At 40.8% G+C, this 27,040-nt stretch overlaps 1 protein-coding gene across 1 annotated transcript in view; it reads right to left on the bottom strand.

The window, feature by feature from the left end:
• Nucleotides 1–27,040, bottom strand: part of UNC5C (unc-5 netrin receptor C) — a 363,016-nt gene that overhangs the window by 106,170 nt on the left and 229,806 nt on the right. Inside the window, exons 2-3 of the mRNA XM_065404905.1 lie at nt 25,963–26,184; nt 4,204–4,347 (exon numbers count right to left, since the gene is read on the bottom strand). Of these exons, the coding sequence (XP_065260977.1) occupies nt 4,204–4,347; nt 25,963–26,184 (366 nt within the window). The remainder of the gene's footprint in view (nt 1–4,203; nt 4,348–25,962; nt 26,185–27,040) is intronic.

Below are 27,040 nucleotides of genomic sequence, written 5' to 3'. Positions count from 1 at the left end.
ATGTCTGGCCCGATGTCATAACACCACAGAGAGTTGTGTTGTGTTTTGTTTCCTTCAAAACTCCGCATTGTGTGCTCACTGCAGGCAAATTTCAGGGCCAGATTCTGCAGGGATTCTATGCAGGTGCACAATATGAGGGAGAGTGTAAAGACCTTCCCCACCCGTTGCTTGTCTCAGATAATGACCAGGGGAGCACAAGGACGGCTCTTTCCTAACTCAGTGGTGCTCCGGGCCACGGTTCCCCAACATGCACCAGCTTGTGAAAGTCACCAGTGTGAATAAATCACGCCCCTCGAGCAACGTAAGTGACACTGACATAAGAACTAATGTGAACAGCGCTATGTTGGCAGGAGAGCTTCTCCCACTGACATAGCTACTGCCACTTGTGGAGGCTGGAGTAATTAAACTGATGGAAGAGCTCTCTCCCATTGGCTTAGCGCGCCTACATTAGAGAGTTTACAGTAGTGGTACAGCTGCACTGCAATAAACTTCTTGGGTAACCATTCCCTCAGGCAGCAGTGCTGGACCCTCCTACTGCCTATTTTAAATGTTGGCACACTTAGTATTTCTGATTAGTGATATGTCATCCTGCACAGCCTATCTTGGCATGCCCAGAGGATGTAGGATTTGAGATTTCACAGTTATAGGGGTATGGCTACTGTTGAATTTTTAGTTATGTTTCAAATCGAGTCTAGACAGGTGTGACGGGGTGTTCACCCCACACTATCCCAGAGAGGGTTATTGTGGCCCAGGATGGGTTAAGTAACCTGATAGGCCATCCCGAGGGGGAGTTAGCCTTGATGATCAAGCTCTGAGTGGGGATGAAGACCAGCTGGGCAGGGGCAGGCAGGGCTGGTATAAGGTCAGGAAGTGAGGGCAGGAGATGGCAGTCACTCTTTGGGCTTAGAGAGGGAAAGGAGAAGACTCGCGGGAGAGTAGAAGCCTGGGATCCTGGGCCTTAAGGAAGGGTTTACTCACAATGTGATAGAGCAGAAGCCTGATAGGGCTGGAGTAGGAAAAGTCTCAGGAAAACAACAGTAAAGTTTGGCACGGTGCAGACCTTGGCCGTTGATCCTTGAGCTGGAACTTTAAGCAGTGGAATAGTCCTGTGGGACCTGCTTAAAGTTACGCATGTGCTTATGTATCTTGCTGAAATAGGGCTTACTTATGCTGGTGTCAATTCAGAGTCAATCCACTGAAATCAACTGAGCGACTCTGGATTAACACTGGCATAACTGAATTGGCTAATTTGGCTAATTATTAGAATTTGGCTAATTATTATTATCTTTTAGACAATAATGTCACCACTCACTGATGTACATACTGTATGTGTTTAGAGTCCATACAAATATTTATTATTTACCTATGAGGCCAGCTGAAAAATTTGTAGTTTAAAATAGATGATTTTTCTGTGACTGTGCTTTTACTGCTTGGTATAAATCTGCAGGCTAAATACCCAACACTGGAGCTCTTAGTCCCGTGAATAGAGGCTACAGGCCTGGGCCATATTGTCCAAGAAGCCCCAAATCAAGGGGAAATATGCAAAAAATTATCATCAAAAAGCAAAACTGAAAGTTCATAGGCTCAATTCCTCCATTTTTAAAAATACACTTAAGCACTATAAAAATTACTAAACTGACTTTCTCTCCCTCGCTCTTAAATGTGGTCAAAAATATCAATCACAAGCAAAGATCTTGGATGCCAATTTTCTACCCAGAATGATTATTTTTTTTTACAGCTAAGTTATAAGCCTCTGAAAATAGAAGTTTATGATGAAATCACTGACAGACTCTTGGCTAAAGTGCAGTTGCTGTATATATATCTAATGTCATGAAAGGCAATTACACATCTGTAACATTGCCCTGTTATCTTCATCTGATATATATTCAAACACTTAATTGAAGTAAATATGATGGCCACCTGTCAAGTGCTAACTGGCAGGGCACCAAAATCTACTAGGTGATTTAATACAGATTTTGTAATCTAAAAAAGCTGTTGAAACATTGCTAAAGCTCTCTGAAGCACAGTGCTAACATTTGGAATGGGTAGTTAAAGTTCACTGCTTTCCTGTCAGAAAGACCATAGAGAACTCTAGAAATGTTTGTTTGCCCCTAGAAAATGATTCAGTACAAAATGCCATGTATGAAGCACTCCAGAATCAGGGGAAATTGGGATTCAATGCAGATTCTGTCTATATAGATATTTATAGTATTCCTGTGATAGTGAAGTACCTAACTACTCCTAAGAGCACCATGACCTAATGAGCGGATAAAGTACCAGAAGGGGACTCAGGTTCTACTCCTCACTCTGCCACTTATATGCTGGGGACCTTGGGCAAGTCAATGTACCTCTGGACCTCAATTTTCCCATCCTTGAAATGGGGACAATTATTAGAACTGAGTGAATAATAAATTTTTTGGTTCTGTAGTTGAACCAAAATAAAAATAAGAAAACAAATTTGTTTTGGTTTGACCCGAAACAGAATTTTTTCACTTTTCTTGCCAAAATGAAAAAGCAACAATGTTTTGTTTCAGGTTAAATGACTTGTATTGTGCAACCCAAAACAAAATATTTTATTTTCTTTGTGGATTTTTTTTATCTTTATTTTAATAAAGTAAGCCTAGCTAAATTTCTAAACAAACCAGTGTTTCAAAATGAAAAGTCACAACATCTTGTTTCAAAAACGTTGAAATGAAATGTTTGGACTTTTTCTGATTTCCCCCCGGTTTTTTTGGTCAAAACTATTTGCTAAATTCAACCCAAAATCATGAATAGTTTTGGTCAATCCAAGCCTGTATTTTTTGGTGAATAAACTATTAGTCTAAAATTTTTTGCTCAGTTCTAATAATGGTACTGACTTCTCTATGTAAAACTCTGAGATCTATTGATGAAAAGCATTACGTAAGAGCCAGGTGTTATTATCTGATGCAATAATATCTGATAAACTGATTACAAGTTGTCTGTGTCTGTATGAGGGACGAGGCCAAAACCTTGTATCCAAACTCCACTGAACTCTGGGGAGATTCTTCTCCAGATCCATTTCAATATCAAAAATTTGTAGGCAAGATCCATTTCTAGTCAACTAGCTTAGGTCAAAGTGTTCAACTTGAGTACTTAAAATTAGCCTCCTAAATCTGTACCTAGACATGTAAATAAAAGTGGCTCGATTTGTAAGTGCACTCAGCAGCCTCAACCCAAGTGACTTCATTGAGAGTGGGATGGAGTCCTAAAAAGCCATTTGTAATGGCTTGAGATGACACTTTCATAGCAAAATGATAAGCAAACAGTCCTTCCTTAGTCTTCCTTCTTAAAGGTGTTGGTAAGGGAGATGTTCTTTTTCCTGGAAGAGGAATTCTCTTCTCTTGTTCTAAAATGTCAGGCTATATTCAGTCTAGACAAGCCTGACAAGTATCCAGCTGCGGGTACACCAAACAATGTTTCTTTGTTCCTTTTTCCAAAGGCAGGTGAAATAATTTCTGAATTACGCAGCTTGCTTGCATTGTATTAAATAAAACTCACTTAATCCGCATGAAAGGGAAATGGGAATCCCCGCTGCAAATGCTGTACAAAGACAAGCCCCTTTTTGAAAATTAATGAACATTAAATATTTGTATTGTCAACTTAAGATCTATTGTCTGGAAATTGGTTGTCCTGTTTTTTCGTGGGTGCAGTGAGAGTGGAGAAAGGATTTAAAATAAATATTGAGATTCGTAACCATGCATAGCAAGGATGAAATGTTAAGAGTTAAGATGCCTATGTTTGCTATCATAGTTCCTCTCTGATTACAGTGGTATGCTAAATTTGGTCTCTGTTTGTTTGTCAGGCAAAAGCAGCATTATTAAATGGCTGCAGAGACACAAGGAAATTGTTCTTATCCCATCACAGGGTTTGCTTTGATAAATTCCAGCCTATTAGCTGCAAACACTTTCCTTGGGTCAGGATCATTGCAGAACTTCACAAATAATTTGTTGTTGTTGGCTTTCTTTTTTCATAAACCTGGAAGGAGGAGGATGCAAGTCTGGCTCTCAGAAACAGAAGAAATGATGAACTGACACATCTAAGTGCAATACTGGTGGTCTGAAGTCTGACATGCTGCATCAACCACCACAGAAGATTCAAGGCCTATTCAGTGTGTGTGGTTAGAGGCAAAAGTTCCCACCCAAACAACCCAGAGTCACTTCACCCCAGAGAAGAGGTACTCACATGCAATGCGAACATAGGCCTTTCGACTCTTAGTAGTGCCGGCAGAGCTCCAAGCGACACACTGGCACCAGTAATCTTCAGGTCCAAAGAGTTCTTCCACCTGCTGACGGGAAATCTCAATGCTCACTTCCCGAACAATCAAACCTGTCAGGATACAATTAATATCCCGAGTGTATTAGAGTTGGTGAAGCTATTGTTCAGAGTAATATATTAGAGAGAGCGCGCATGCGAGTGTGCTTGTTAAACTCTTCTGAGCCCTGGCTGATAATCTACTCAACAGCCCTTATCACGGGGAGACTGTTAAGAAAAACAACAACATTTTACTCACCCAACAACATTATAGGTGAGTGAACAAGTGAATATTTTGCAAGACTCATTTATATCATGTATACGTGCACACACACACACATTATACATCTAAACATTGGGCAGATTCTCAGCTAGTGTAAGCCAGAGTAGCTCCATTGCTGGCACAGTACAATTTTAATACGAAACATGCTTCCCATCTCACACTATCGGGAGCTGTGTAAAAATACAAGTCTCCTCCTTTAAAAAACTATATCATCCTGTTTTGGAATGCTGATGGAGCAACTCTTGTTCACTCAAACACTAAATTGTGCACAGCACCGTGGCTTCACCCCTCATAAAAATATAACAGTTGTCTACACTGATGGTCTCAAACCCTGCAGTTTAATAATTGTAAGCAGTATTGTTTTGAACAATACTGTCCAGAACAAGGGTCTACTCTGCACTACAGTATTGCACACCACTGTGCTCTGCATTGCCCCCTAACGTCTTCCCCCATATACTCTAATAATGCATTTTAATGCAATCCTCAAAAATCTGCAATGAAAACAACAGTGATGATAATGCTGTCACTGCCATTACAAACCTAGCATTTACCCAGTTACCACACAGTGCTATCTGATGTGAAACATTTTTTCCTATTCTAAGTACAAGGAAATATTGTGGTATCTGAGATACCACTGCAAAACCTGTTGGTAAGATGCTGACTTTTTAACACCAATTGACATACTCCGTGTTTTGCGTGATCCCACCCTTACAATTCACCAACCCTGTGAAAATGTTCTTCACTTCAGTTTTAAAATGGCAGCCAAGGTGTGTGTGTGTGTGTGTGGGGGGGAAATCTATGCACCACTATTAACATATTTGCACTGTGTTGCTGATGCCAAAGTCTCAATAAACTTGTAGAATGTGTCCATCCATAAAAAAAAAATCATCACCATTTCTAAAACGTAGTCCAACAAAGGACCTTAAGTATATAAACCTCACATACAAATATTTTGTATAGCGTGACTGATTCTCTTTTTCCTTACTGTAATGCCAGGAAATTTAATTAAAAGATACTTGATCTTAGTCTGCATAGTTTGTCCCCATCACTGAATAACTAACACAGGGGTTATGAGTCTTTCTGCTGAACACAGACTTTCAGGCCAGCTACCCCCAGCCTCTTACAACATGAATTACAAGGTGATATTCATAACATGAATGTTCCCAATTGTACAGCACAGAGCTCACTGCATGCTCTGGAAGCCAAGCAAACCCTTGATTTTGCCTCCAGCCTCATAGAGGCTCCATTCAGGAAGCTGATGATTAATTAATATTTGTGCACAGTTGTATACTGTCATTTATGCTGCACACTCTTTCCATCCAAAACTCGGTTAACAACGTAACATCATAAAAAACAACAACAGGAATTGAAGCATGCAATATCATACAGAGTTTTGGTAGGAACTCTTTATAATTAGATGCATTTTCCTGCTAGGTATTATATAGCCTACCATCTTTTTAATTTCCTTATCTTTGACATGTTTGCCCAGGAAATTATAAGCTATTTTGAGGAAAATACATACTAGCTTTTCTCCTTGAAACTAAACACTCAAAATTTGGTTGCTGTACTTCGATGAAGTAAAAACAAAATACGGCATATATATTTGGAAATGTGGCAAACACCACCTTCTAAAACTGCTTTGCTTGGAAGAGCTCAATTGGCTCCAAAAGTGGTCCAGGGCTGTTCATCGTCCTATCTATAAGGGGAAAATAGCTTATATATACAGGATGTGCTCAAAAGGGGTTATGTTTTCACAGTGCAACTGCTGCTAGTCTAAAGATCTCACTTCAGTACATTCCCACCTTTTATAGCCTCAAGAGCCTAGCAGTTTGAATGTTACAATATTATGTTTTTACAACGAGGCTGATTATAATGGAATTTGATGGAGCAGAGAGTTAGGTTACTATAGGGCTAAAGCAAGTAGTCTTATAATGAAAGGGGAGTACTGGTTAATAATGATTACAAAATGGACTTAAAATTCTGGATGCAAATCCAGTTTTCTGATATGTTGAAGATATGAAATATACATCATGTCAATAACATCCATTAAATATACTGGCATAACTTTTATCTCTTGGTTCTTAATACATTCTCCATTTAATAGCAACAAGCTCGTCAAGGCACTGCTTTTCTAGGACATAACAAACGCTCACAGGTTTCAGGTTGTTTAAAGTCTTTTGATCTCACAAATTGTGTGGTAGCCATCTAGAAGCACATTTTCCGTTTGTGCTTAAAAGGATGTGATCATAAATACAGTATCACCATATGATTACATCTGTCTCTAAGCCAGGGGTTCTCAAACTGGGGGTCGGGACCCCTCAGAGTGTCGCAAGGTTATTACATGGGTGAGGGGGTCGCAAGCTATCAGCCTCCACCCCAAACCCCGCTTTGCCTCCAGCATTTATAATGGTGTTAAAATATATAAAAAAGTGTTTTTAATGTGTAAGGGGGGTCGCACTCAGAGGCTTTCTGTGTGAAAGGGGTGACCAGTACAAAAGTCTGAGAACCCCTGCTCTAAGCTAAACATTTTTTCTAGCATATATAGAAGATCAAATCAGTTGCTGAGACATTAGCTGGGACGATATGCTATATGTATAGGTAGTGAATGTAGAAATTTATGGGCCAGATTCTGACATCCTTAATTTTACTAAGTAGCACCGTACTCCATTAGGAACCACACTGATTACTTATGGAGTAAGGTACTAGTCTGTGTGAGTAAGCACTGGGGCTGACTGGCAGCAGGAGGCCCCAGCCACTGGGGCTGACAGCAATTTTTGAGTAAAATTATTAAGCCTGACTCATGATCTCGGGTGAGAACACCTTCGAGTGTTCTATACCGAGATCATGAGTCAGGCTTCATTTTACTTTGAAATCGCATCTCTCGCGATTAATTCACAGAGTTGGCATGTCTGGCAGAAGGTGACCCTGCGCGATTCCTCCTGAACTTTCATACATTGTAAGGGTCTGATTCTGCTGACCTTACTCATGCTCAGTAGTGCCTCATTTCACAAGGAGTCCCAGTGATTGAAAAGGAACTTCTTACCTAGTAAAGTACCACTCGACCTAAGAAAAGGTGGCAGAAGCTGGCTGTAGGGTCATACAACTAGGAATGGGGTAATTTTCCTCTGTTTTGTAACAGGTCAGAATCCTATTGGTGTCACTTAAAAAATAATCCTTACCATGGTCACACTTCCTAATTGTGTTAGGAAACATTTAATTTGAGGTATCTCAGACAGCAGCTGACCTATTATCATGCTGAAATGATGCTGTATAGGTCCCACAGAAGACCTGATACAGTTTCTCTACATTCATCCAGTACTGTACTGCTTAAAAACCTCACAGGAGAATAATAATAGCATGATAACCTTGAGAGGAGGACTTCTAAGCGAGATCCTGATCTTACCACTACTGGAAGTGCTTCTACTATTCAATCACAGGAAACAGGTTGAATTCATTTCGTAATGTTCCTCAGGAGCCACCTTTTGCATTACAAATGTTGTTCTAAGGACTCAGTTGATTTGCAATGTAACTTTTAAGGTAGGTCAAAACATGGATGTTAAATCCTGACAACATCCCATTAAACACTGTATGAGACCAAGAGACTCACAGTAACAGTAGAATAAACTAATTTCCTCTACATCCCCCACTGCTTTTTTAGTCCTTTGTTTTTTACAGAACTACACATATACTGGTTTAAATGTAACCCAGCCTTTATACTCACACTGGGCCAACCTCTGCACTGATTTACACCTCATACAACCTCACTAATTGCATGGGATGTAAGTCAGCGTAGAATTTGCTCCATACCACACATGCTTTATAGCCCAATTTTTTTTAGATGGCTTCTATATTTGCTCTCACAGATTCTGAGTGTGCCTGTTTGGATATTCAGTTCTATGTCTACCTGCCTGACTATATACGGATGCACATACTCGTGAGCACAAAATTAGAAGCCATTTTTAAACACTTACCCCTGTGTGTCTACCACACATGCACCACACACAAAGGAGGATTCAATAGCTCGGACGACTGGTAGTTGCTTATGGAGCACTTAACCTCTAGGACACCAATTCAAATCCACCCCGTATCAGTAATAACTGAAACACGTTACCATCCCACAGATGTTTCATTTCTACTGTGAAATGAGTTGATAGTTTCAGTCAAGTTCCCAGCATACAGGTATCCACAACACAGAATAAAGCCCCATTCACAACTGCATACCTGCCGATAGCCTGACAAAACTCCAGTAATTTGCAAATTTGCATAAATTAATATATTTGCATAAATTCAAACATGAACCACCAGAAGCAGATGCCTTCCTATTTTATAGTTATGCAATAACAAACCCAATTGTAGGGAGATAATTGAATGCATTTGTGGGCAGCTAGAATGTTTGATAGGTTCCATATACTGTATGTAAATTCAATAAATAAAGATACCATCTTTATTAAAAGCTTCCCTGCTGTGGTTCCAGTATAGCTCCTACTCTCTTTCATGGAAATAAATAGCAAGAAGATGATTGGTGGGGAGGGGGAATTTTTGCTTGTACTATCTCCTAGTTTGAGGTTTATCCCTTGGCCTGCATGCTCACCTAGGAACATAAGGGGAATATACACTTCTACCCCTGTGCAGGCTACCCAGACCTTGGACGCAGCCATCCACGAATGAGTGGGTGTTGTGACCCATTACCACACCCCACACACACTTGCAGCAGGGTGGTGGTGGTGTGGAGCCTTAAAGTGAGAAGTCAAAGTAGAAAGTCAAGCCATTTGAATCAGTTTTGCATAAGAACTGGTAATGACATCTTATGAATGTACAGGCTCGTTCACCTGCACATCTACCAACGTGATATATGCCATCATGTGCCAGCAATGCCCGTCTGCCATGTACATTGGCCAAACTGGACAGTCTCTACGCAAAAGAATAAATGGACACAAATCTGACATCAGGAATCATAACATTCAAAAACCAGTGGGAGAACACTTCAACCTCTCTAATCACTCAGTGACAGACTTGAAGGTGTCAGTTTTGCAACAAAAAAACTTCAAAAACAGACTCCAAAGAGAGACTGCTGAACTCGAATTAATATGCAAATTAGACACAATTAACTTAGGTCTAAACAGAGACTGGGAATGGTTGGGTCATTACACTAATTGAATTTCCCCCCCCCCCCCCATGTTAAGTTCTCCTTACACCTTCTATGGGTCATCTCGATTATCACTTCAAAGTTTTTTCTTCTGCTGCTACTGATAGCTCATCTCAATTGATTGGCCTCTTACAATTAGTATGAGTACTTCCACCTTTTCATGTTCTCTGTATGTATAAATATCTTCTGTCTGTGTGTTCCACTCTATGTATCTGAAGAAGTGAGCTGTAGCCCACGAAAGCTTATGCTGAAATAAATTTGTTAGTCTCTAAGGCTAGGTCTACACTACCCGCCTGAATCGGCGGGTAGAAATCGATCTCTTGGGGATCGACTTATCGCATCTCGTCAGGACGCGACAATCGATCCCCGAATCGACGCGCTTACTCCACCAGCGGAGGTGGGAGTAAGCGCCGTCGACTGGGAGCCGCGGCAGTCGATTTTGCCGCCGTCCTCACAACAGGGTAAGTCGGATCTGATACGTCGAATTCAGCTACGCTATTCGCGTAGCTGAATTTGCGTATCTTAAATCGACCCCCCCCCTGTAGTGTAGATGTAGCCTAAGGTGCCACAAGTACTCCTGTTCTTTTTGCGGATACAGACTAACACGGCTGCTACTTTGAAACCTATCAGAAAGAAAGCGATCCATAAAAACATGCCTTCCCATTTTTAATTCACAAGTATTTGATCTCTGACCTCAGTAAACAACTTGAAAAATTGCAAGGGAGCCCCAAGAACTGCTCAAAGTTTTGAAACTGAAATAAGAGAAAATGAGAAAGTTCAGAAGGGAGAACAAAGAAAAGGAGAGAAATACTTGCTTAGAATTCTGTCTTGTGGATTTGGATAATCTAAATTATGAAAGAAGTCTGAGAAAGAGAAGATGACTTTGAAACTGTTTAGTTTCTGGGATATTTACACACACCAATCACTCTGATTTCATATAAAATCTGCCCACACACACTTTGGCACTTTCAGCAGAGATCCCAAGGACTGAACAACCTTCTTACCCTTCCAGGTTGTCCCTCCAGGTAAGGACTGAGGCATATTGATGAGGAGGTTAAGGACAACTAGCACGGAAAGTGCCTGTTTTACACCAGTTCTGTGAATTAAGAGAAGGCCTCCATCTCCAGGGCTGTCAATCTAGAACTATTCACCCACACTACATGCCTCTTATCACATTTTAATGGAAAATTATACTTCTGGGCTGGATTGTGACTTGGACTACACACCCATGCAAGCGAGTGAAAGAGATAGAACTTTCCTTACATTCCTACACTGTTTACTTGGACATCTGTGGGTGGGGAATGGGTGGGAAGAGGCACCGAATAGCTGGAGCCTTGGCTAAATCTGCCTAATTGCTGACTGATACAGCTAAGTGAGCACAGGAGGTTGGAGGGATATTTGGAGAGACAATCATTTGCAGCTGGTAGAGGAGAACAGCTAATCACTTCCCCTCCTAGAGCAAAGGGACAGCAGGGAGGGAATTATTATAGACACAGCCCTTTACTATAACTTGCATTCTAGATACACAGTCTAGCAAAGGCACATTCTGATGATCCCAAAGTGCTTAATATATTAACTGGTTAAGTAAACTATGGGTAGATTATGTGCTCTTCAAAGGCAGGAGCTGTATCTCTTTTTTTAAAATGTTCATAAATGTAATGTAATCATATAATATTATGGTATTAATTAGTAACAGTAATAACAATTAATGGGTTCTATTTTGCGCCCATTGAATTAAATGGACAAACTCCTAATGATTTCCATGGCAGAATAAATATCACTTACACTATTTTATATATCTCACTGTGCCCACCATTAAAATCCATTCACTCCTGTGGTGAAACCCAACAACTGTTTTATCGGGCACAGCAACCCTATACAATAGTTTAGGATAGGCAATGAAGAATACTGTATTTATTTGAAAGTCTAAGAAGAATTTCAGCAAAGCAGAATTTAATTATCCAGCTCGGAATCTGTCCAGGTGAGCAGGGTTAATATCTGCACTCTCCAGAGCTCCTTTGTGCCAAAACTTATTTTGATGTTATTTAAGGAATATAGAAACGTGTGTGTGTGTGTGTGTGTGTTCAGCTGCAAGTATAAACTCAGTTTCCAAATTCTGAGAATCTGTATGTGTAATTTTTTCTGTTAATGGATTCTATTTTGTGTTTTTGTGCTTTCAATTGACCAAGAGATACTTCTTCAACTAGTAATCAAATATGCCAGAGAATGCATCTCCCAGGAGATAGCAACTTGTCACCTACCATGTCTGGGGCGAGGAAATATTGTGTGATGTGTGCATTGTAAATAACTATGTTAGTAATACCTTGCACTTACACAGTGCCTTCCAACCAAAGATCTTAAGGTACACTACAATGGTGCGTAAATATGTACATCTGCATTTCACAGATGGTGAAAATGACACAGAGTACGGTAAAGGGACTTGCTCAAGGTCACAAAATAAATCAGTGCCAGAGCCTGTAATAGAACCCCTGTTTTATGTTCCCCAGATCCCTGTTCTAGCCACTAGGACTAGACTATGATGTCTCATAGCTGCCTGCACAGGTGAAATCCTGACCCCACTGAAGTCAATGGGAGTTCTGCAATTGACTTCAATGAGGCCAGGATTTCATCCATATTTGTTCAACTCCAACAGCACTTATAATTGGCAGTTACTCAGAATCAGCTTTATGCCTCATCCAAAAAAGGCAGAATTTTCCTTATCTTATCAAACTGGCCAAGAGCACAACCCAAATGATATGACTGCAGATGTACTTAATAAAAGGTTCACCCAGTGCTTGTTATAATATTTGGTCTCATGTGGTAAAATGTAGTGATTCAAGCAGAGTATGGCCAACATTTTCACTTAGAGGTGACTCAGAATATCTATCTGATATACTGTTCAGTCACAGACTCAGTAAACAGTCCATTTTTGGGAGGGGGACCTGAATAATTTTACTCGATGAAATATTCTTTTTATAATAAATAATAAGTTAAATCAATACTCTGTGACGATGGAAACTTGTTTATAATCTTTCAGAGATGGGTCTGTCACAGCCATAAAGGACTCTGTTCAAACGCTTCAAAGTACTTCTGTTATGGTGTCTGGTGTTTCAAAAATTAATAAATAGGCTGAGCACAAATAGGACTGCTTCAAATATAATGATTCTTGCTGAGAAAAATGTTCTCTCTGCATTCTGTTGGGACAGAGATGATTGCATGATGGCATGCCTCCTGTATACTTCATTTTCTAAACACATCAACTGCAATCTTAACAACAAAGAAATAAGAAATAAAAATATTTGGAAATAAATAAATAATAAAGCTAAGTGATTTAAAACTCCTCCAACAACCATGCACCCTGTTATTGCATGCATCTGCTCTTTCTGACTTCCCAGTAATGGCTGCTTGGATAATGGCACACAGAGGAACTAGGTGCATACTGCAAACAATTTTCTGTAACTATTAGCTCAGATTTTTAAATGAATAGCTTTCAGCTATGGTTGTGCCCTGTGTAGCCTTGTCCTCACTAGGAAAAAAGGTGCATTCTTAACTCGAGTCAGCTAACCTGAAGAAACATCCTAGTGAAGACAAGGCAGTTAGAGCCAAGAGCTACCAGGTGAAGGTAAACCCTGGAAGAACCTGAATTCCCGTTTCCCTTAGGGGTGGGGATCAGGCATTTCCTGATCAGCCCCTGGCCCTCATCATCCCTGTGGCTCTCCCCCTACTCTTCTTGTTCCCTAGGACTCCCTTTTTGTAATGGAAATAGCCTGAGGATCACTGGTAACTGGTCCTTGTCTGAGGGTATCACAAGGTGGAAGGCTGCTGGAAAGAGGAGAGTCACTTTCTCTCTATTTCTTAGCTTAGTCCCTTTTCCCAAAATGCCTTAAAGGCAGTTTTCATAGGCCCCACAGACTCTGAGGCAGAGTTTGGACTGAAATCCCTCTGGAGGATCTAACAGAGCAGCTGGATCTCATTCAGCTTTTCCTTCTGAGGGCAGTGGGTTGCTGCTGCTCAAGTGGGAACAGGTAGGGAGGAATGTTTCCTGTTCCAGGGGCCGTGGCGGCTTCTGTAGCTGAAAAAGGAGGAACGACTTGTTTTGCTCTGTGTGCAAAGCTGCCAGTGCCTCAGGTGCTATTATGGAGGCAGCTGCAGACCAGTGCCTGGGCAGAAATGCTATTAGGCCTATGAGGCCTGTTGCATTGTTTTCTGTGTTCATGCCTTTCTCTCAGCTCCAAAGGTAATGATGCTCCACCTGCTCGAGACAGAGGTAACGGGGTCTGGGAGCCAAGAACACCCTGTGTCTAAAGGGGATATCATTAAAAGGTCTAACTGTACTGTCTCTGCCTGCGGGCAGGGAAGAACTTTATCCACACATCTGGACTGCTACAGAAGACCAGAGAGAGGAATATTATACATCATGATCAAAGAGAGGAATATATACAATTTTATTGTTATTATCATGATCTCACAAATATTCTACATAGAGCACAGAGGGACAAATTCTAAACTGAGGCACACATACTAATTCTAATCCAGAGGCCAAGTAGCTGGGCAGGGCTGGCTCCAGGCACCAGCTTACCAAGCAGGTGCTTGGGGCGGCCACTTCGGAGAGGGGCGGCACGTCGAGCTGTTCGGCGGCAATTCGATGGACGGTCCCTCACTCCTGCTCGGAGCGAAGGACCTCCCGCCGAATTGCTGCCGCAGATCGCGATCGCGGCTTTTTTTGTTTTGTTTTGTTTGGCTGCTTGGGGCGGCCAAAACCCTGGAGCCGGCCCTGTAGCTGGGGTAGACTCAGGTATATGTTCAGAGGGGAAGTGGAAAGGAATCCTTTCTCCTCAGGTCACAGAGTGGCTCTGGAGATGCTCGGCAGAGGCTATGCCTGTCTTGTGGCTAGTGTAGCACCTGATTCTCTGGTTCTAAGTGCCCTCCTTTTCTTGCATCCCCTCTCCAAATCTTGCTCCCTCCCCCTTGTGCAGGAAACCTGCACCAGCTTAGCTGCCAGGGGACTGTCTGTGCAGACAGGAATAGAATTTGACGGTTCAGGTTTTACTGCATGTTTGTGGTAGCTGTAGAAGAGCCCCAGTAACACAGACCCACCTCGGCAGACATGTGAGGCTGAATATCTTTAAAACAACATTGAGCTGGCTATTTGCTGTTAAAAATATTTACACACAAAGGAAATACACAACAAAAATCCTTCTATAGAGACAATTTCCAGTTCCACCCCACTTGTGCAAAACGTCTACAAAATGCACCAAAAATGAGTGATTCTCTCACACATTTAGTGCCATATGCTCATGCTTTTTGGGTTTCTTCCCTCTCCTGGGTGCAAATTAATAATCCTACTACAATTTATCTCTCCAGAAATCTCAGTACAAGTGTTCATCTATACTTACATAGGAATCTATAATTTCTGAAATAATATAGGGCTCTTGTCCACGAACACATCTGCATTTGTGTCAAGCCATAGCAGCTCAGGGGTTCCTGTCATTCAGCAGTCACTGCAGTCACATTTGGTGGTCCCTTAGCAATACTTTGAAGGACTGGTACCACTAAAAGGGAGCATGGGAGAGGGGACGTTCAGAGGGAAAGGCATGACAGAGAGTGACTGTATTAGTTACTCCAGCTCTAGACAGAAAGCCCAATGGTTTTTCTGTGGTTGAGGTGTGTGTGATCGTTTTTTTTTTAAAAGAGGCCAGAAAAAAAACCTGCCAGAGGTTCATGTTTTACATAAAGCTGCAGTTGAGACTTCACAAAGAAAATCTATGCACTTTTTATTTCTGGTTCAGAGGATTTACATGCTCTTTCTAATGATCTGGGCCTTCAGCACTGGGTAATGCTTCCCAGTCCCCAGCTTAGTGCTCATGTAAAATTGAAGCACTTTTGAGGCAGTTTAGAGCCTGCAGATGAATCTCAATGTGCAGGCAAAAGGCATAATGGCTGTTTAGCACTTTGCAAGAAGAGGCTGAGGAAATCATGAAAAAACAAACAAACAAACAAACAAAAAACTATTGAACTGCAGCCATCTGGGAAGCCAACAGACAGCTTCTGAATTTTGAAAAGCATGTTTACATTGCGTTTGTGTAACCAAGGAAGGGAAAATTAAAAATAAATGTGATTTTTTCCCCCCAAAAGGTAAGTATATATACCAAGGTTCTTTCAGTTTGGGGTGTACACGCACACACACACACACACACACACACACACACACACACACACACACACACACACTCAGCACCTAATTTAAGTGAGTTTTGAGAAGCTGTACTGAAGTAAAAGTGCCTTATTTCCATGATTTTGATGCAGTGTCACAGTTCGGTGGCTGGTATAGAAGTTGTGGGAATAAGGACAATCAACAACGTGACACAAGGGGTCACTAGGGAGCCTTTCTGAGTAGTTGTCCTTTTTCTTAGTCCATGATGTGGCAGAACAGGGGGTTGGGGGGAGAAGTGTAAAATCACCACTTTTTTCTTTTGCCAGTTAGGGATTGCATTTCACAGAAATCTTGAGAACTTAAAAAGAAAGAAAGAACAACAACAAAGGACACGCAGCTGCTTTCAAAGGTTCTTTTGTCCAGTGCACTGTCAAGTTAAGTGACTTTCACCAGATAGATATGCAGTGGCTCTGGGAATTTGCTGCCTGTTCTCCCATCCAAAGTGTTCTCAGGTCTTGGCCAGGCTAACAGTGAGAGCGCCACCTCCTGACCAACGAGAGATATTTTTTAGTTTGTAGGAGATAAAATAATGATCAAAGGGGGGGAGGGTGGAGGGAGGAGGCAGCATAGTGGTGACAGTGGGACTGCATGGGTTGTAAGTCAGTGCAGAATTTGGTCCAGAGAATCAAACCACTAAGAGGTGGAATAGACCTTTTTGGTCATATATGTGAAAATTTTCAGAAGTCCCCAAAACTTTTGTTTGCCTCCATTTTTCCGGGTGCCAAGCTTGAGACTCATGGTTTCAACTCTTTGTTGCCACCTTAGTCAAAAGACATCACAAAGCACTAAAGGATCAAAAACTAAATCCAAATGAAAACACAATCCCTTTCAATAAATCACTGCTCCTCAGCCCTGACAAATCTAACACCCCCAATCAGTGGTGCAAATTACCTCACTTAAAACTCCCAAATGTTCAAGATGCTAAACCAGCACCAGTACGACCAACACACAAGAAATTGGGAAGAACAAGTCAAAAACAGCAACAAGACTTTTGAATGGAAAGAATAAAGGAGGGCTGTGTGTGTGTGGGGGGGGTGTAGATAATTTGAGACTGCGGTGAGTGTGGAAGTGTCCCAGGGTACCTATTGGGAGTTGGATGGGATCAACAGGAAGGTAGGCTGTAGCAAAGTTGACAGCTGGAGGGGAGAAAAGGCATGGAAATAATCAGGGTGGGCATCCTCAAATGGCTCAAATTAATGAGATAAAATCCAGGCAGCTCATTTCTTAATCAAAAATAACTTTACTTATTCTCTCATTACTGCACATCACGGACCCAATCCACAACACAACCGGAGAGATGAGCAGCATGCACCCCCCTCTGCTGGACAAACAGGGGACCAGAGCCAGAGAACACCAGACAGGGAAGATAGCTGAGTGGAAGGTAACCCTGCTATAACAAATAAATAAAATAATAATAATAATACATAAATAGCGGCTTTTATCCATAGGTCCCCAAAGCACTTTCCACAAGTGAGCAAGCATTATTATTCCCATTTTACAGATGAGGAAACTGAGGCACAGAGCGGTTGAGTGATTTGCGCAAGGACACACAACGAGTCAATAGCAAAGTCTGCTTTAGAATCCAAGACTTCTGACTCCCCAGTCCAGTGTCCTATCCCATGGATCCCACTGCCCCTCACAGAAGCAACATTAACAACTCCTCATTGGCTGCTAGCCCCCATGAAGAGGTTGTAGGATACAGATATGGAATGGACAAGCAATGGCAGAAAGTTGTCTGCAGGAGAGGAAAGGACCTGGAGGCAATGAAGACAGTTCTAGGATCCTCGTGCTTGCCTTCTGCTTTCTTTTGGATTCTGGGGATCAGTGGGGGTTGAGGACCTCAGCCCCTTCCCACACTAAATGAGTGAAAATTCCTCTTCTTGCAGGATAGGATGTGGAGGAACCTCTAAAAAGTGACCTTATATGGTTTCCAGGAAAGCCTTTCTCTTCTTGTGAGTTTCTGCCACAGGAGAGGAATATCCAGCCCAGTGATCTTAATCCACATAACCTAATAAAACTTAATTTATCTGAAGTAATTGGAAAGTGCTTTATTATGATATTTTCCCCTGCTGTGTGAAGCATTTGGGATTTTTATAGTGTAAAGTTTGCTTTCACATCTGCAAAAGCATCCACCATCAGAACACAGCAATTCCCTACTCCCAATTCTGAAGCATTAAAAACTACTGTTTATCTACAGTTGTGTTATTTTCACTATATTCAAGCTAAAAGTAGAAAGCTTTTTCCGCTTTGAAAAATGGCCACAGGGGTCTTGCTGTTGGCTGCTACCTTGGTCTTGATCCACAGAGGGCCAAGTTCCCTGCAGCTGGTTTTGAAGCTGTAAAAGCTGTGGGGTAGATAAAGCTTTTATTGTACTAATGATGCTTATTCTCACACAATCTTCATCCTCATGAGACGTTCCTATATGGCTACTGGGAGTGATGTGGAAGAAGAGGGAGGCTTGAGTGACATTTAAAGTGACAGCACTCTCAAATGTTTGTGTGTGTGTGTGTGTGTGGGAAACATTTGTGTGGTTTTATTATTAATTATTATTATTATGCATTGAAGAAAAAAAACACTGTATTTTACTAAAGAGTTACGGTCCTGTGGAGAAATACAGCTATCTAGTTTTTCATCACTAGTTGGCAATGTTTTGGGACATGTATGTTTAAACTCTCTCTTTCAGTTATAACACCCTCCAGTCAAACGGCAGTCGGGACAGAAATTGGTATGGTTACTGATGTGCTACCATCAGTTTATGTATAGTGCTCATACTTGCCAACATTTGAAAACTATTAATAGGAATAAAGGGACGTATTCTTAAACTTCATTGAAATGTATTGGACTAGGAGAGAGTATTGGAGGGGGAAAAGTAGAAAACTGGCAATATTTTGCTGAAAAATGGTTATTCTAAATAAGGATGGTTGGCATTTCTGAAGGTTTTGATTTGACAGAACATGAACAGTAAAAAAAAGGTCATGACAATAACATCATGAAAACAACAATCCTAATTTATAATTTGTGACAACCCTTATTAAAACAACACTACAGTATTCTACCCTCATGATCCAAAACACAACAGGCTTCACAATAGCAACACTCCAGCATTTGGGACCATTCATGTAGGAGGCCATTTCTTTAGTATTTTTAATAAGGGATACCAAGAAATTTGGTAATGGAAGTAGCTTTTCTTTCTGCCCTTTAGAGATCTACCTAAAAATACAGTGAATTGAGAGATGATGCCAGAACAATGGGAGGGAAAGTGAGGTTTAGGAGGGAAGATAAGCTTGAAAGGATGTGTGGAAAAGGGTGTGGAAGATGACAAAAAGGAACATCTGTACACACAAATAATAAGCAAAATGTTACAAAAGGCAAGTCCATCTTGGGATTGTATTATGACAAGCCACTTTAAGCTCTGTTCTTGGAGTTCTTGATGTTACAAGGCATTATAGCCATGGCAATACATGGTCTCATGCCCATTTTCTATTTATATTTACTCTACCCTAGAGCTATTTTCACACTGGAAATAATGAGTCTTACATTCTGGCTACTGAAATAAATATTTCTAGAGTGGAATTGAAGTAAATTACCTTTTTCAGAACTAGAAACAATTTTTTTTTTAACAAAAATGTTTTACGGGTCAAAAGGAGCGCGAGTCAGGAAATCCTCATTGAATAGTCAAAACTCCAGACCACTAGTTCAGTAGCTAAAATAAGGAATGCTGGTGGCATCTAAAAGAAGCTGTGCTAAATAGATTAAGGGGGCCTTGACATGAAGGTAATGCAGATTTTCCCAGTCCCCCCAAAATGCTGTGGTATAAACATCCGAATAAGCAGTTTTCATTTTGTGTATGTACACTTAATTAGTACTTGCTTAAAATGGCACAGTGACAGCCCTGCAAACTGAAGTGCTGTCTTTATCCATGGAAGTGGAACTACATGAAGTATTTTGCAAAGAAACAACACTTTGGAAATTTTAGCTTTTTGTCAATGTTATGTAACAGACAGAAATATTACTTTCACCAGAGTGTAGTTTTGTGAATCCAGTTCAGTGCGGGTGAATAAAGAGCCCAGGGAAGCATTTAGGAAGAGAAGCTTTGAAAAATACTAACAACCCCCCATATTCTGGCCTTACCATTGTAGGCAATCTGGGTTGGGGGAGAAGAGCAGAGAGGTAGTAATCAAGTGGACGTTCCTTGAGCCATTCTGCTTGCTGAGGACAGAATGGCTCAGGAGAGCCATTTGCTATGAACCATTCTTTACTGCTGCTCCTAAAGGAAGCGTGCACTTCCACTAGAGCCTGCTACTGAAGGCAGCTTGTAAACAGAGGAATTGGAGACCTGGTCTGACTCCAAGCAAAATGACTCCATAGGGGCATGGTCCTCTTCTTTGGTGGCATGGCCAGGCCTCAGACTCACTATGCCTCCTCTCCGCCAGTGAGTTCCACTGTGCAAGTTAGAGGGATCCCCTGCCTAGCACTCAAAGGTCCTTATTCTGCCGGGCTCCTTCTTGGGAGCTTTGAAGAAGGGATAAACAGACTCCATATGCCCTCTTCTCCCTGTGCACCTGAGCAAGACAATGCATAGGCAAAACACTAACATTAGCTAAATGACCTAAAGTACCTATTTAGTTAGAAGCTGAAGCACTAGGAAATAATGGTTTCAAATGTTCTTTTCTCCTTGGTTGAAGGAGATGGAGACAAAGAGTATATCAAGGGCACTGCAATGTACAACAAGAGAGGGCCTATAGAGCATTTCTGGATATTTCTGCAGAAATCATTCCAAAACATATACAAACTGAAAAGGGCAAAAAAACAGAAGTAAGTTCTCTGTGGGCCTGATTCTTTTCTGTCGTGCATCCAGTGCAGTCCATTTTGATTTGGTAGCATTTAACCTTGCTTTGCACAGATTTAAAGCACTATACAAGATGTAAAGTCCTGGAGACTCAATGCGTGTGTATCTGCATTGCTGTCTGTACTGCAGAAATGGGAAATATTTTCACATAAAAAGCAAAGGCACCAACAATTCCTTATCCACAATCATTTTCAGTTGCACAATAATTCAAAATAAAAAATGTGCACAAATCACACTAATGATTATTGATGGTCTTGCTCTTCCTGTGCTGTAACAATGACATTTTCTTGGCCCCAAAAGCACTAGTTCTGCAGTATTTGTTTCCTTTCTTTGCTGTTATCTTGTATGATAGTAGCTCAGAACATTAAATATATGCCCTTCTTCCTACTTTCATCTTGTCGCTTTAAAACAAAATATCGCCAATGTTCACTTTAATATATTTTATTTTGTTCTGTGTTAATAATATCAAAATACTGCAGTAAAAACATAAAAAAGGACTGCATCCTGGCTTGCCATTCCATGCATGCATGAAATGATGAGACCAGCTATGCTGTGCACTGATGAAGAACAAAGCACCCATTTGGATATCTTTAAGAAAATGCTTAACTTTTAATAGAGGAAGAAAATTCCAATGGGGCTGAAGATCAAAAACAGAGTTCAAAGATCTTCCAGATAAGACGCTTCTGTTTTCTTGGAATCGACTATAAGTGTATTTGCACAGTTCTATTACCAGGTTAATTTAATTTAATAAATAAGTCTAGAACATCCTGTCACCTTTTACTATTCTCAGTGTCTCTGACCAGTTGCAATAGTTCATATGGAGATTGGCTGAGTCCATATGCAGTAGTTGAGACTACTAATGCTTTAGTTACTGCTCTAAAATACTCCATGGTGCAAAGCACCTACATAACATCCCAACTTTGTAATAATAACTTCCTCAACTTACACAGAGAAGAGATACAAATGTTTCTTTTTCTCTTAAAAAAAATTAACCCTCCTACACCATTTACTATTTCTTTCCAGCAAGTCTTTTTGTTAGGAGCAGAATTGCACCCTGATTCTGCACCCTGTGTCACTGCTGGCGTACCACCCGGCATATGCTTTGCAGCCTTAGCATTTATTAACGCTAAACAAATTTCCCATATCAGGGAGATGCACAAGTGTTTTTGTACAAGTTTCATTCACAGGGTTTCCAAAGCTTCAGAGTCCATGGACAGCTGAAAACTTATTTCTCTCTCCCTATGTTTTACTTTTTAATTGGAAGATAAGTTACTGCACCAAATACTTTTAGCATTACACCTTTATTTCATATTCTTCTCTCTTCTCTGTACTCTGATTACTTTTTTTAAAGTAAAGAGTGCATGATTAGACTTTATTATTTTGTTTCTGCATTTCATTACCTTTTTGTCTTGTTCTCCTTTTCATTGCTTTGCTATAAGAGGACTTAAGAGAGAAAATCTGGTTCTCAGATGGCATTTTAGAAACATTGGGAGCAGGGCTTTCCTGCTCGTTGTTTGAGGGATAGCATGGCAAAACCACAGCAAAGAGAAATGTGCCTACGTCTCAGTCACTCGGGTCACATGACTGACATGGAAGGATGAAACTCAAGCAGCATTCAGAATAAAAGTGTGGTATAATTGAAATCCTTTTAAACTCTGGTTCATTATTATAGGCTTACTTGTGGCATTGACTGACTGTTAGTTGTGTTGGAGAACTGAATTGCCCCAGGGAGACAAAATTCCTCTCTGGGGCTCCCTGGCATGTGGAATAGGGGCACACCTGCTGCTACATGCTCCTTGCATTCTCCCCAACTGCATATCCACTTAAGGGCACAATATGGCTTTATGGACGGTGTCTATCTAACCTGTTTGGGGTAATGACCTCAATGAAGAAGAAGAAAAAAAGGGGGGGGGGGGGAGAACAACAGTTCTTAGGGTTTGGCCTGACAAATATAACCCATCTGAGCAGACCAAGAAGTTACCAATATCTACCAGGTTAGAATTTACTACACTGGTGGAGGATACTAAGAGGCTGCATAGTCCCAAATATGGTTTAATCAATTCCGTGACTCAGTGACACATGAATGGGCAAAGCTCTTTGCTAGCCTGATGGATGCAGGCTACTAAGCTGCTGATCTAGTATGTTTAATGATCATATGTTCTACTTTAGGCATGTCTATCATTCCTCAGAAATGAATTGAGGCCCATTATCTCATACAACTTTTTCTCAAAGTCAAACAGCTCCAGACACGTTTCTTCAATGGTTTTGCAAGAGGTGATATTATCTAAACCTATTACTTCTGGCTACCTCAAATATTTGTTTTCCCTTGCCTGCAAAGTCAATATGAATTCTCTTCCAGGGATTCTCAGTCCCATTTCCAATGATGGTAGGATGCGCCAGCAGTCATATCACACTTTATGTCGATATCCAAACTTGGCTGCAAAATCCAGATTCTGAGGACAGCTTTCATTTCAACAATTCCAGTGCGGCTATCATGCAATTGTACTAACAATCTGATTTGCAAGGATTTTTGGTAGCCCCCTGCAGAAATTCCACAAGGTAGAATCTCTCACTACTGTGAGCTCAGTTTTTGGAAGTGGTTTAGGCTGTTCATCAATTAGAACAGTCACACAGCCTTCAGATATATCTTCTTTTAAGATAGGGACATTTACCTTCTCTGCTGCAATTTCTTTTGCAGCATTGGGAAGATCTTCCAAAATCAGATTTTGAAAATGGGATTAGGTTGCAATGGATTTTTCACCTGTATTAGCCACCAGAATAAACACATCAGCAATTCTGTGTTTTTACTGATGATCTATAACGGATGGGAGTAGGGTGACCAGACAGCAAGTGTGAAAAATTAGGACAGGGGGTGGGGCGTAATAGGAGCCTATATAAGAAAAAGACCCAAAAATCGGGACTGTCCCTATAAAATCGGGACATCTGGTCACCCTAGATGGGAGAGAGATACCATGTTAACATCAGAGCCCATCTTTCTCTGTGATCTAGCAACTGCTCATATTTGGTCCAAACATTTGTATAGATGCTATTTTCCCTAATCAATGTAAACTTCTTCCCATTCTGAAACTCTAGAGATGTTGTAATTCCAGATATTCTCAGACCCTCTTTTTCTATCTTGTCATAGTGGTATTTTTTCCTTTAGTGAAGGCTCTGGGAATGAAGATGTTGGGTCCTTTTCCCATCTGGCACTTTACTTGGTAGGATTCCACTAACTGCATAGCTGAGACATGATGTTAACATTAGACACATGCTAACCTTCATGGGTTTTCCAGCTAAGCAGCTGGGATACTACACAAGTTTGGGGGATTTTCAGATTCATTTTCTCTGCTTCTGCTCTGCATAGTCATATTTAGCTCAGTATTTCTAACCTGTGATCAAAGTATACTCACACAGATAGCAGCGACTTCTCAGTCTGTTCAAATGCCCTTTTCTCAGTTCAAACCCAAATGGGTGGTAGGTACTGTCCAGAAAGGGGCCATAAGTAGGATGGTTAAAAGATTTCCTCATTTCTATTTGGGGTGCAGGAGAAAAAGGTGGCACTACTAGATGTAATTTCTACCTCCAGGTGCCATGGCAGCAGTAAATCTGAACTCATGAGCATAAAGATATATTTGGACACAACAAGCCGGCTTGGTTTGTTGACTGAGTACAAATGAATATTGCTACTGTTACTGTGCTCATCCACCCCATGGCCTGCAATGAAGAGTAGGAAATGATTTGTTTTATCATTTGAGGCAGATGATCTACAGTTATTTTCCTTAAACCCACTGCTACATTAAGAAAGCGAACCTAGATTTGGCATCTTTATGTGAAGTGTTCTTCCTCCTCCTGCTATCAGAAGCAATTAAGAGCAGGAATTTAAAAACAAACATTTAGAATTGTTTTTTCCTCTCGCCTACACGGACATAGCACTATTGATTCCAATGGAGTTACACTTTATTTACCTCAGCGTAACTGAGAAGAGAATCGAGTCTCTAATTCTAAAAAGTGACCCTTGACTGCATTTTACACTATAGCAATTATAGGCATTTCAGAATGTTAATGCTAATAAAACTTAAGGAAGAAATGCAATGAAAACTGAATCCACTGAAAGCCAGGGAAAGTTCATTCCAGTGGATTCCGAGTCTTACATGAATGATGATACTAGGAGATGTACTAAGTATTCCCCTCTTCCAGTCTTTTTCCTGTACAGTCACTTTTCAACCTGTTGGAAGATCCTATTACAACTAACAGTCAAATATAGCCAAAGGCTTTTTATCCCTGATTCTCCTTTCTGCAACGCTTCCCCCACCCAAACAGTCTTTCTCTTTCTCAAGCTGAGAGAACCACAGCACTGTTAAAAGCATACGCTTTTGAACTCTGCGCAAATAAATGAGCTGAAACAAATAAAACCCAGGTCACATGAGACTTTCAAGACATCTGGTGGAGTTATTTTTCTGAATAATTAGACCAAGTGGTGGTGCAATTCCCAAATGAAAGCTACTTTCTTGCTTGATATTCAGTTATTTTTCATAGCCATCAAGACAGCAATAAGCCCCATTTCTCTCCCTTGCACGTGACTCAAACCTTATTGGATTACCAGTCTTTCCAAACTGGGACAATCACATCTTTGACACGGGCTTGTTTATAGCTCAAGTTTTTAAACCTCTTTGTTTTCTTTATATTTTGAGGGCCCTATTAATCTTCCATGGAAGTCGATGGGAGTTTTGGCATTGATTAGATTAGGATTGGACATTTAGCCTCTTTCTTTCATTTCTGTCAGTATGTTGTTCCTGGCTGGGGGAATATTGTATCTTCCCATTATTTCTCTGCCTGAGGCTAACCGTAATTTCTCCTTTTCCATATTCTCCCCTTTTAAACCGTCAACATAAGAGTGCTCCAAAAGCTCCTCAGAACTTGTCTAACATTGTGCTCCCCTAGTGTGACTACATTGTAAGTAATTTGGAATTGACTGAATTAGAAAACTGAGCAAGGAAGTCAGTTCTGTGAAGTAGTGAGCAGCAGTATAGGCAGAGAAATCACTATGACTCTTTTATGAGCACACAATTGGGCCTCATTCTCATTTTACGCTAAGTCCATTTTACACCGCTCTGCCAGTTTAAATGAGAATCAGACCCAATAATGTTTTAGCACCCCCAATGACATGGTGAGAAAACACAAACACATAAATGCCTCACCAGAAGTTTCATCTACTCGCTCATCCACCACATGGTCCTTCTGATGAACCCATTCACTGTTGCACTTGAAATAGATCTGGGTGGCAGGGCTGGCTTTGCAGTACAAGTTCACAGGTTTGTTCTTTACGATGTAAGCTTCTTCAGGCTCAATGAGGAAATGAGGCAGAGGCTCTGGAGGATCAGATGGAAAGGTTTCTGGGAGTTCATGAAAAAAATCATCATCTGTAACAAAGAAACGGAGAGGGAAAATGCAGAAAGGTTAGAAAATTACAGCAACTGAAATTCTGGCTGTGAAAGATTACAAGCGTTTCTAAAAAGCTCAAGGGAAGAGAGTGCCTTTTCAAGTGAAAAAATTATACGGGAAGTGTCCTTGCAGTAGTATTTAAACGCAGAGTTGTTTTCAGCCTAAAAGGTGTTTCCACTTAACACCCTGCTCTTTCTGTTTCTAATGGTTCATTCGCTAACTCTGTGTTTGTGAATGGCTCCTTTTTATTTGTCTTCAGTGGCGACGGTAATGACAGAACATAGTTTTAGCACTTGGTTCTGTCACTTATTAAATCCCAGTACAAAATTCTGTTAACCTAAACTGACACTTGAGGCAAAGGCATAATTGTTAGACACAGACGTGCGCAATCATACCCATACAGTTCTGCACCCTCAATAGGCATGCACAAATACCACTTTGTGTGCATGCTAATTGAATATATGTGCACGCACATGGCCAGTAATGGTTTAGGATGTTACCTCTACGTCTTCAGTATGAAACTGACCCTAGGAGTCAGTTTCCACTCTATGCCTCTTCATTCATTCTTTGGCTTCTCTGTTGAGAATGCTAACAAGGGTGCCAAATTCTGATGCTTCTTTTTGTAGTGTGTACACCTGCTCAATGCCCACTAAAGAAGTGGGACTGGTACCACTTAACTCACTTCACACAGAGCACAGAACTGTTATGAAATGGTACGATACAGACCTATTATGTGGATTAACAGCGGGCTTTGGTCTTCTTTAGTGCTGTCAATCCAGCACTTTTCACCAGGAGTAAATTCACAAAACAATTCATTTTTAAAAAAAACCAGTC

The sequence above is a fragment of the Emys orbicularis genome, chromosome 5, assembly GCF_028017835.1.
Source record: "Emys orbicularis isolate rEmyOrb1 chromosome 5, rEmyOrb1.hap1, whole genome shotgun sequence".
Taxonomy (NCBI): domain Eukaryota; kingdom Metazoa; phylum Chordata; order Testudines; family Emydidae; genus Emys; species Emys orbicularis.
Note: the sequence above shows the minus strand (reverse complement) of the source record. Positions and strands in the feature narration are given on the sequence as shown.